This window comes from Marmota monax, unplaced genomic scaffold (genome assembly GCF_021218885.2).
Source record: "Marmota monax isolate L192 unplaced genomic scaffold, Marmota_monax_Labrador192_F-V1.1 WCK01_AAM20220418_F8-fsc00091, whole genome shotgun sequence".
Lineage (NCBI taxonomy): Eukaryota > Metazoa > Chordata > Mammalia > Rodentia > Sciuridae > Marmota > Marmota monax.
Genome location: NW_026692434.1, coordinates 3,105,448 through 3,117,834, shown reverse-complemented (window position 1 = coordinate 3,117,834; position 12,387 = coordinate 3,105,448). Strand labels below are relative to the sequence as shown.

The 12,387-nt window shown below is 37.1% G+C and overlaps 1 protein-coding gene across 7 annotated transcripts in view; it reads right to left on the bottom strand.

Annotated features, from left to right (window-relative positions):
* Col19a1 (collagen type XIX alpha 1 chain) overlaps positions 1 to 7,337 on the bottom strand; it is a 327,672-nt gene extending 320,335 nt beyond the window's left edge. For 4 of the 7 annotated variants that reach the window (XM_058578797.1, XM_046442986.2, XM_058578799.1 and 1 more), the window contains exon 1: positions 7,095 to 7,335. In XM_058578797.1, coding sequence (XP_058434780.1) covers positions 7,095 to 7,205 — 111 coding nt within the window. In that variant the 5' untranslated portion in view covers positions 7,206 to 7,335. Of the gene's footprint in view, positions 1 to 7,094 lie in introns of all 7 variants that reach the window. The other 3 variants (XM_058578798.1, XM_058578800.1, XM_058578801.1) reach the window with 1 other exon arrangement.
* Positions 7,338 to 12,387: the final 5,050 nt, after the last annotated feature.

Sequence of the window (12,387 nt, the reverse complement as noted above, 5' to 3'; positions counted from 1 at the left end):
AATTTTTAAAAAGTAAGAGACTGTCAATTTATAAATGTTGAGATACAGTAAAATAAGCTTATTCTTGAAACTATAATAATAATATTATAATATTTCTTTGTAATCCTTAAGGTACTTCAAGGTCTTATAATATTTCAAGGGTCATTATCATGAGTATTTCTGCTCTTTGTGTATTTCTAAAATGTGCTTACTATTTGAGGTTTCTGTTGTTCGAACATTAATTAGATGAAAATATAGTCTACTCAGCTAAGGACTTTTGAAAAACTTTCATTAAGGTATAAAAATAAATCTTCACATACACTTAAAGATACATTTTCCAGATCTTCATCTCCTACTGGAGGTTATTTTCAGGGTTGATCCCAAGAAAATTATTAAGAGAAAAACTTCCCTTGGGGTCTTTCGGAACTTCATTTCCTGTTCCTTCTGCCCCTAGACACTGCTGGCTGCTGTTGGTTGCCCCAGATGCACATCTGGTGCCCTCCTTGGGTTTCTCAGATCTTGGCTTTGTCCACACACTTCCTCATGAATATTGCCATATTTCTATCCAGTCCCCTCAGATCCCAATACATGATTTTCAAGATAGTTTTCTTAATGGATCCAAGCCAATGGTACCATTTGTGTGTTGTTCTTCCCAAATAAAGTTAAATCTGAACACAATCTTTAGTGCTTTCCCAGTGGAGAATAATATGGAACCTGGAGATACTAAATGTGAATGTTGAGGTTTCCTAAGGTGTTCAATTGACTTTTTGCTAAACTTGTACAAAATTCTTTCACAATGCTTTTTGAAGAATGATATGGAGAATATTGATCTCATATGGTCTCATTTTCTAAAGTAGAATTTCTTTTATATGTGACATTTTATTTTAATAGTTATAATGATTTGAGAGACAGGGATACCTGCACCCAACATTAGCAGGGGACAGAAGAGGTCCACATACCATATATCTAAATATTTGAAAGTTATAAATAAAGCTATCACATTGATAAAAAAAAATATTCTTTCTTCTTTTACAACACAAATACCCTCATGAAATCTTAAAAGCCCAGATCAAGTTTAGAATCTGTTTGCTGGCCTCTATCCTGGAGCAAAACTCATTCCTTATTTTTCTTCCATCTGAAGCATGCAGAGTCTCACTGACATGTGTGAACTAGCCAATAAGTCTGTTTACAAAACCTGCAATAATCACCTCTTGGCCTTCCTTTAGGTTTAGGTATGTTCATAACAGTAGCTTGATCTGTCCCTGGGATTATGGACTCAGAAGAGAGGTCTTCCAGGCCCTTGAGGGAGCTGAGCCTCATTTAGTCAAGGAATTTCAGGGTGGTAGGTACCTACATCCTGATCTAGGCTTTGGATAGTAGCTCTGTAGACTCCTAACCCTGAGTGCAGGTACACATCCAGAGAAAGGCCAAATCACATTAAAGTCTTCTAAAATGCAAGACACAGAGCATAGACTCTCTTTGCCAGAACTAAGGGGTCCTGCTGAAGCTAGATGTCAGGTCCCGGTCTACTGATAGAAAGCACACTGAGGGATCCCAAGCTTGGATTCAAGTTCTAGTTTGTTGGACTAAAAATCAATTGCTGTTATATCATAATGTTTATATCAGGATGTGGACAAACCTATCACACCCCCGCTAATACTTCCTCTTATATATTAGCTATTCTCTATCAAGATCCTGGCCAGAACCCAGAGAGCTCCTTCCCAGTTTTACAAAGTGCCCTAGTCATAACTGTGATCATGCTCAGCACTGACAGTCCAGTCTTTAAGGCAATGATCAAAATTAAGAATATTTGAATCAGGATTCAAATATTTTAAAAACATTCTGTATTCATCTATGTTTGTGTACCTAAAAAGCAGAAAGGACAGAAAGGAACAATAGGAAATCTTAATCTTTCATTTAATTAATAGATGATGTTCCTACTATGTGCCAGTCACTGGGGATAGGGTAGTGAGTCAATTAGAAGTTCCTGCTGTCACTCTGGTTAAGGAAACAAAAAGTTATATTTAATATAACAAACTCTTATATTATCTTTAAGAGATATAATAGAAAAGACACAAAGCAGAATATATAGACAGAATGATGGAATGACAGACTTCCTAGATAAAATGGCCATCTCAGTAAGCACTTGAGTAAACCAAATGAAATCTACTTTGAAACATGAATAATTTCACTGTTATTCCACTTAACATTTTTTTAATGTTCATCCTGCATCTTTGAAATTTTGTATTAGTTAAAGAGTCAGAGGATTAGAGCCTGAAAGAGCACTATAGCTTGCAAAATAGAAAATAACAAGAAGACAAATGTAAGAAAAGGAGAAAATGAAAAAAAAAAAAGAATGCTGACTCTTTTTATCTAGGCTATAAACACAACATTTCAACCTTGAAAATGTTGCTAAATGACTGAAAGAATGCATATGTTTAGAGTATTCTTTCTAAAGAGAAATGCTATATAATTGAGTATGGGCTCAATTTTTAAATCAAACCTTTTTGACTATTCTGAAGTGTGCCTATACATAACTCCATCAGGAAAATCTTGTCTCTTATCATACTATTATGAAGTGAGGCATTGTGTAAATAAGCAAAACAACAGGTGTTACACATCTGTTCTTTCATTCACCAATCCAGACTCTCTTTAGTGAAGCTATAGTAGAATATATAAATTATTAGCACAATTCAACTGGAAAGCCACACATAGAACATTAAAAACCTATATCAGTTATTAGACAAATATCCCCAAGAGTTTAGATCTAGGTCTAACATTATCGATATTATTGGAATAATGAAGTAAATTTACAGTAAATTCAGCAACTTAGCAAGGTTTCCCCTTATTGTATTCTACAGAAAACTCTGAACCTTCATACTTTAGTTGCAAGCATCATCATCAACTTAGGAACACAAGTAAGAAATTTCAAAATCATCATTAATTAGTTGTTCACCACCTCCCTGTCATATCTCTACCAGTGTCTATCAAATCTATTCACAAAATGTCTTTGAAGGCCACAAAGACTTTCTCATCCTTGATGAAATAGCCTTTGCTCACTTTTTTTTTTTTTTTTACCATTTCCAGTCTTGAAAACTGGACTCCTTTCCTCAATTCATTTGGCTTATTTCTAGCTCCCAAATGCTGAAGAGTTTATTAATAAAACAAACATCTACTCACTTTAGTGCCCTCCTCAAAGTTTTCTGGTGGCTTTTCATCACCTACTCAAAGTTCTTTCCAGTGAGGCCTCTACTCATCTACCCAGCCTCATGTTCTCCTACCTCTTTCCAAACAAACTCTACTCCATCAAACCATCCATAATACCCACAAAGTACACCATTTTCCATGTACTCTTTTGGATGGCCAGAATGTCCTTCCAATCTTCTCTGCATCTGGGAGCTCTTCCTCTGCTTTCAAAGCTCAGTTCAATTGCCACGTCCTTTTTGAAGTCTGTAAGAACCATCACAGGACTGATTTACCACACAACTCTGTATCATTCTGCCTCAGCACAGTGCAGACTACAAGAATAACTTGTTCGCCTTCTGACTCTATTCCATATTGAACATCTCAAAGAAAAAAGATATCATTTCACTCATGTATCTTTTTTAAACTTAGCATTTATTAGGTGATCATGTGATCTGTTTGTAGAAATGACTATAGTCTAAAATGATATATTTGGACAAAAATTAAAGATTAAGAATGGCTAATATATCCAGATATGAATTTAACATCTGTAGAAGGATATAGAATTATAGAGAAGTATAGGTAAAGAATTATAGGGAAGTGTAGGAAAATTACTAAAAGAAGACTCAGAGAATATAATTTGAGTTATTTAATGGGACAAAAAAAAATACTATTGAAGTTGCTCTTTGCCCCCATAGAAATCATATTCCCTTGTTCCCAACATTTTTATTTCTCCTAAACTGACTATGTATGTGACTCTATCACATTCCTTCAAGATCCTACATGATTTCTCCACTTCAAAACTAGTGCTGACTTCCCAGATGGTCTCAAACCTCAGGTTCCCTTTGAGTATATTCAGCCAGGTCTCTCCATTCTCAACAACCTGTCTATTTAATTAACTTACTTCTCTGAACTATAGTTGTCTCTATCAACTTTTCTTATGCTCAGTTTCAACCATCACAGCTGACCTACATTTTTTCTGATTTCAATTGTCCTGTCCTGTTTTCCATGGCTTTATCAACAACCCAATGTCATCTAAAATTTTAAATCAACATTGTATAATTTTCCTAATTCATCTACTTTTCTAGATTTGTTTCCATTTGCAGGACTCTACTAGCTTTCTAAAATTCATACAACCTCATGACTATCTGAATTCTCTCAAGGAGAGGGATCAGAGACTCTTTTCCATTCACAATCTATGCATGGATAAGAAATGCACAGATTGGTCCATTCTTAAATCCACCATCTTTCTATCATAGCTAATATGCAACTTTTTCACCTCATTATCTTATTATGGCCTACACAATAACACCCTAAAGAGCCCATTGCCTCTTAGCTTGTCCTTGGCAGGTGCCATCTGCTCTGCTCTTCTCAGGTTTCACCCTAGCTTGGATTCTCTGTCTTACCAGGCACATGACTGCTAGCTCCCACCTCTAAGCCTTCACACATACCATTCTTTCTGGCTGGAATGCTCTCCCTGCTTGCTGTCTTCTGCTAAGCCCCATTATTCTCCTTCTCCTATCTTAAGATACATGTCTTCAACATGGCTGGCCTCAAGCCACCCTACTCTGGTCTCATTGATTCTGTTGGTTCTAGTTTCCTTTCAGGACATCTCTATACCCCTGCTTCTTTGTATTTCTGTTATTTTCCATTTTTCACTAGAACTTGCATTACGACGCCAATTAGCCACACCATTGTAGTTTCTATCTCCATATTTTTCACCTCTAGATCCACTCTGTACCCACTGAGCATTTCTGCTGTCTCAGAAAATGAACTAAAATTGCATCAGATGAGATTACACTGGAGAACTAGAAAGTAGATGGAAAATTTCCATTTCCAGAGAATAACACAGGCTTTCATCTATTTTGGATGGTTCCCTTGGATAATGATTCAGAATCAGAGACAATCACATTCAGTTTTCTTTCACCTCATTGACATTTCTGTTATCTATCCACAACAGACTCACTCTCTTCTATTGCCACATCTTTTCCCTCCTTTTCCAGGAAACCTCACTTCTCCCTCCCCACGCCGCGCACCACCACCACTTTGAGCCTGGACAAAACCTCATGCCAGCACCTGTCAGTGACCTTCTACATTTTCTATCCCCTAGGGAAAGAATTATTTTATAACCACGAGGCCTACCTCCTTATTTCCACCTTAAAGAGATATTCCTACCTTAAGAACTCATCAGCCTTCTCCAGAATGGGCATTTACATTTTGCATCACTGGAACACCTACACATCTCTGGTTTCTCCTTTGTAGGATCACATCAAAGATGCCTATTTTGTCCTATGGGTTTGGCTCACCTACTAGCTGGGAGATCCTGAAAGACCAAGTGTATCAGCAGGGGTTTTTCTTTAACCTCTTAAAGAAGTACTTGATTTGTAAGGAGAGAGATACCATTGTTTTCTTTTTCTTTTTCTTTTTTTTTTTTCTCTGTAGGGGTGGAGGATAGGGGTTGTAGGGGCTTATTTCACCCACCCCAAATCAGGCAGACCTAAAAGTAAAACTCCACTCAATGCCCCTACCACCCTCACATCTTTTTCCTCCTCAGACTTCTCCAAGCAGAAGATGGGAACTAAGGTGTCTTGGAATTGGGTGTAGTAGGGTCCCAGGGATGGCGGGAAGTGTTAGCACAATTTATTTCCGCTACCTTTCCATTTTCCCGCCCACAAGCTGTGGGTGTTCTTGAGCCACAGAAATTCCTGGATGGTCCTATTTAAACTGTATTTTCAACATTTTATGCCACCTTATTTTGGTTCCGAGTTCACTGTCCCCTGAAGCTGGCAAAACGTTCTTCCTTTCTACCTCCAGGAAATACAGCTCTTTGGGGGCTAAGTGTATAACTCGGCTTGTCCTTCCGCCCATCTGCCCACCCAATCTCCTACTTCTAGCTCCCTCAATAATCTATATGGGGCGGGTTTTGCTTACACGCCCGCCTGTTTCAAACGAGCTAGCGTGCCGGGTGGCGTGCTTGGTTCCCGGCCAACAAACTTCTTCGGGACCCTGCAGCGCCCTAGCTGGGCTGCGCGGCGCCGCCTCCCTTCTCACGGCAGCGGTGGCGGCGGCGCGGACGCGTTGACGGCGGTGGGGGCTGGATGCTCGCAGCCGAGGCGGCCGAAGCTGGGCGGTTCTCCCCGCGCCCGCACCGGGACCTTACCGCGGCGGCGACGGCGGCGGACGCGGCAACGAGGACGGCGGCGGCGGCGCTGGGTCCCGCGGCCCTGCGTCTGCCGCAGGGTAATTAAGGAGCAGGGTCGGACGCACGGGGCAAGCGGGGTTGGGGTGGCTGGAGCCCTGGATCCCCAACCCCCTGCCGCCCCTGCCGCCCCGCTGAAGCCGCACTTGGGAGAAATGCCCGCGTGTCCGAATAGGTAACCCGGCCAGTAAGCAAGGCACCGGAACCTCGCTTCTGCTAGCTTACACCTCTCAACTGGATAACATCTCTAGGCGTAGATCAAAATAAAGCTCTAGCGGCGTGAATTTATATTGGGATTATTCGTTCTATGGCTTTATCCCCGCAGATTTTTTTTTTTAATTTGATGTCTATTTTCTCCCGCATCAGCATGGCTCATAGTTCTGCTTCACAATCACACATAGCCAGAAAAACACCACCTAGAACTAAAGTGTAACGCATAAAGCCTGCATTATGTGAACATAAGAACGCGATGCACATTATAGGTAGCATATTAAAGTAGCCATATGGTATCGGACCTTTTTTTTTTGATCCCATCATTGAGCTACCTATGGGAATGCATAAATTGCAGGTATGCATATTTATCCACCGAAACATATTTACATATGTAGCAGTTTTTATGTTTTCTTGAGAAGCAGGTTCACGCAAATGACCAGATACATGAGCAGATGACACAGACCGGGCATGTGTGAGAGAGATCAAGTGAAAGGGCCGGTCGCAAAGCTGCGCAGCTTACCTTGAATTTGTGTTTGAGCCCCTCTGAGGCGCAGTGGAGTCCGGACAGGGCTGCCGCACCGCCGAGGAGTGGCCCGAGTGAGCTCCCTGTGAGTGGGGAAGGGGGACGCATCTCTGCCCTTATTAGTCTCTCCCAGTGTGACCCTCCCACTCGGTGAGGACGAAGGACTCCGCAAGACAGTACTCAGCCAACTCATGCACAGGTTTTCCTTAATTACAACAATGTTGCCTTAGACCTGGGAATAATGTCATTCAGGTTTGCGTTTTATTAGCAGTTTCACCGATAGAATGACGGATGAATGCAGATGCTTAGTTTCTCACTTCTGGTTGTGAAGAAGTGTCTTTGAAGTATTATATGTAGCATAAATTTACAGGCAGATAATTGGCTTTTTAACAGTTGAGCTAAAAAGGGGTATCGTTTATGTTTCATTTTTCACTTTTATGTCAGGAGTTTATATAAAGTTAATCAAGAGAATCTGCCTGTCTTCTAATCATGCCCATGTGTATAGGCTCGTGTGGCTTGATTTGTCTCAGAATTCACAAAGTATTTTGTCATTTAAAAATATCATATCTTTCTATAGATTGGGGCTACAAATCTTGGTCTTCAAACTCTTTGAGATCTCTGAATATGGAAGGCGGTATTTTTCTGCCAATCTGTGTGTGTGTGTGTGTGTGTGTGTGTGTGTAAGAGTATGTAGATATTATACATATATAGGTATATATAGTACATATATATGACATATATATATATATATATATTTGTAGGTGTATATACGTTGATGGTAGACATATATGCATTAGGTAACAACATTTGGTTTAATGTTTTTAGTTATTGGCACAGTTGGAAAAATAAATTATATTTTATTTATAATGGTGAAAACTATTAAGCTTGAAGGTTACCTTTGCACCACAGAAATAAGTTTCACATTTCAGGGTTCACAGATCAGGGAATAAGTGAAATCAGGCTTACAAAAAACTAAAATGTTAAGAAAAAATTTAAAAGCCACCTCATTTTCACTTCATTAGAGTGAACCCATTAACTGCAAGTGTTAACTAGTGGTTTTTAAGCCTTTGATTCTAATTAAAATACTTGCAGTTTTAGTATTTACATCCATAGTGATCCAAACTATGTTTGTATGTCAGGACTTAAAATCGCCTGAGATGTTTCCTTCTCATATGATTTTATTTCTCATTTTTGGTTGACTGTGGAAAGAAGCCAAGGACAAAAGCTACCACAAGTCAGTCAGCTCAAAGGGCCACTTGAAAACTGTGATTCACAAGCTTTTTCATTAGGCATTTGGTGATCATTTCTTATTGTTTTAAAGCACTATTCTTATTCAAATTTTTTTCTCCCTAGTAATTATGTTTTATGTATCTGCTACTGAGTTGAACCAAGAGCATTAGGGTTTTGTTTTTCCTCACACTTGTAAATTCACCTACCTATATTTAATTGATTGATGCTATTTAAAATAAGGTCTTAAAACTACCTAATAGGAAGCTCACAATTTTGTCTCTAGTTTATGTCTTAATACAAATAAATCATCTTAATTTTAGCATTATCTCATAGGTGTTTTAATAATTTCACAATCTATATTTTTGTTTCTATCTCAAAATGCTCCTTTGCTCATTCATAACATAGAACCAAACTAAGTTTTGGAAGAGTGAGAAATGAATAAATAAAATTTGAAATTATTATTATCTGATGCTTACTTAGTTCCCAGATACATCAACATCCCTAGATCACTAAAGGTTTATCTATTTTCTCTCAGGAAAGGGTTTGAATCTAGACTGGTTTCATGATCACAACTTGTATCCCTAGGTTTTGGAGTTTTATCCAATTCTTTTATTGAAGTTTAAACTGACTTTGGGTAGAAAGAGCCATTAACCAAACACCTTTTATTTATCTAAGCCAAATATAATTATAAATGATCAGATTTTCTGCTTGCTTCTGAAACTACCACTGGTGAACAAATACCTGAAAATAATAGAGGAGTCTGACAGGACTCTAAATTCCAACAAATAGCTTCCAGTGCTTCTAATACCCAGTTTAGCAACCGCCCCCCCCTTCTCTCTCTCCCTCTCTCTCTCTTTCTTTGTGTACTTAACATTTAAAAGATTTACAAGCACAAACTGCTTTTGACATTTATGCCCCATGGAAGACAAAATTTAACTATTTTTATGTCAAATGAACAATAAATTCCATTCAAAGCATTAATCGTAGTTCCATATTTGTAATGCCTCACATAAACTGAACAATTTAAAATGAACGTTGTACCATATTTTGATAATTTGGGTAGAATAAATTTAAAGAACATGTTTCTTCTAAGCCTCACTTCTCAAGGTCTTCTGTTTAACATCTATTTTTCCCCCTTTCTTTTTTTTCTGTAGTTCTGTACTTCCAGGAAGCTTTTCTTTTTCCCTTTTATAATTTCTTTCACTTTCCTCCCCTACATAGATTCCATTTTTCAAGAAGAAAGAATTTCAGCATTGCCCCCAGCTAACTTCTTAGCTACCAAACCATAAAAGTATTCATTCTTTATTGAATTTACGGGGTACAGCCATACATGACTTCCACACATATCCATGGAAATACTTCAATGCATCAGTAGTGGATGAACAGACCTTACTGTTAACTGTAATTACCAAAGCTGACTTGTCATCGCTAGCACGCACTTCCCATTATGTCCTTCTTTAGGCCAGTACTAACGTGTGATATTCTTAAGTGTAAAAAGAAAGCATTCGTGATAGTTCTAAATTCTTAGTAATTGTCAAAAGTAGGTTAGGGCATCTTTTAATTCCAAATTCTAGTTTTATCCTTGTTTCTGAAAATTCTCCTCATAGAGAAATAAATGTGCCACTAGTTCCTTTTATATTTGCTCCATTCCTGGAAGACATTCTAGCAAGTGATACTCAGTTTAGAAATGAGAGGAGGAGGGGAATCACAGATGTGACTTTCATTTAGTGTATTAGACCCTCTTCCTAGAGATCAGTGATGCTGACGGGAAATATGATAAAAGACAAGGGACTGACTAGGGATATTGTTTATTAACATTCATTCAGTTCTCAAAAATAATTTTAGAGGGAGAGAAATTCCCAAGTAGAAAAATAGGGGGAGAGAGAGAGAGAGAGAGACCACAAAAGAAATGTAAAAGGTCAATAAATTCATGAACAAATATTCGACTTAATTAGCATTTGAAGAAAGGCACATTTGTAAAGGAACTATTTTCCTCATCCCATTTTGCCAGGATTAATATTATTAATTATCATGGTGTTGGCATAAGTGAAGATCATTCTCTATACCTCTAAGAGGAGTATAAAACAGTTCAGTCTTTCTAAAGGGCATATTAGCCATGCATATTAAAAACTTAAAAACATGCATGTAGACTGCATCATCAATTCCTCTAAAATGGTAACTGTGGCTATTTCTAGGTTAGGATTATGGGGATTTTGATTTCTTCCTCTTGTTTATCTGTAATACATACAAGTTTCTACAGTGAACATGATTACTGTTGTAATAACAAAGCAAATATGAAAAAGTATAGCATATTTTCTCTAGCATATTGATAAAGCAGTAGTCTTAAAAGAGCTAAGATATTGACTTAAAATACTGTTTTCAACATTTCCAACAAGAATCTTTCAAATTAAAACTAATATGCAACTTAAACCATTTAAACTGAGTCTAGTGAATTCACCAAGAAACAGATATTAATTAAACTGCTCATTCATTCAGTACATACCTTTTAATGCCTCTTAGCTAAGCACTGCAGAGTACACACAGATAGGTTGAACATGGGCCCCCACCTCCTGGATTTTAACATTTGGTAAGAAAAAGAATATCTGCAAACATATATAATGATAATATAATATGAAAATGTAAAGTGGAATAAATTTACACGAGCATTATACTTACAAAAGAAATATACTTACAAAAGAAATATATTTACAAAATTATTATAGTATTGTAATTAAATAATTATTTGTGAAATTAGGGGTTTATTGTTTCTTTAATTAATGTTTGTAGAAAACACCAACAAAACACATGGCCATTTCTTTCCCCGTTCCCTGGAGAAACATGAAGTTTCTTATTTCCTGCTGAATTAAATTCGTTCTCTAAAACTGAAGGCCATAAACAGTGACACTCTAATCTACTCTTATCAGTTCCTTAAAATGTTCATTACGCTGCAACCAGGTTTAATGACTTGTAACTACAGAATGGGCATGTCTCACGCTTACTCATGTTGCTTCCTCTGGTTGAAATGTGAAATGGCTATTGAAATTCTGCCAATCATTCAAGGCTTATTTCAGGTGTTATCTATAACATGCTTCCTTTCCTTCCCCTCTTCCCTTCAAAAAAAACCCTCCCCTGTCTTTAAACAGGACAGAGAACAATTTGAGCTTCTTTAAAAACAATCTATATTCCTCTGCCTTATTTCACAGATGTTCCTGTACCTGGCCCTCTGATTTCCTCGTATACTCCCTGAGGACTGGAATTGTATGTAGTTTTAAAATATTTGTTGAAAGAAGACCTGTAGAGGTTAAATAACCAAAGAACCAAGGACATACAGTTTTGTAATGATAAAGTTTGGATTGAATATTAGAATGGGATAGAAAGATGATAGGTTAATTTTTGCATTATATCTAATGGAATCAAGTTACTCAGCTGATAAAATAATCATGGAAAAATTATTTTCACCTATAAAATTCCCAAAGCAAGGACTCACAGCACAGCAACACATCAAGACAAGCCTGTCACTCATTGAAAATGTCATTGTATATCCTCTTCACCCTTTCTCCAAATTTAAAGTTAGTTTAAATTAGAAGACAATATTGCTTAATCATATTATTTTTAAAACATGAAAAATAATCTCTAATTAAACTTTATTCCAACTTCTGAATGTTTTTAAATAACCAATCCTATCTATAAAAAAATTTAAAGAATAATTTAATGTTAGCACATTATGAATAATTACAGTTAATATGTCAAATTTATGTGTATAAAATGCTGATTCATTTCATTGCAGCTTCTTTTTGGAACATTTATTTTCAATTTAGAACGTATTTAGCTTATTCCATTATCCTCATAGAATCTTTTTATTATTTACAATCACTATATACAATACATAGTCTTAAGTGGTTTATATATTTTATTTTTCAAATAAAATTTTTCTTCAGTGACACTATTTATTGTTCTCTTTTTATAGTTTAGAAGTAAGTCTGTGAACAAATCCCTGAAAGAGTAAAGATTTGTACCAAATCTGCTCATTCCACAGTCCAGGGCCTTATTTCCTAGGTTC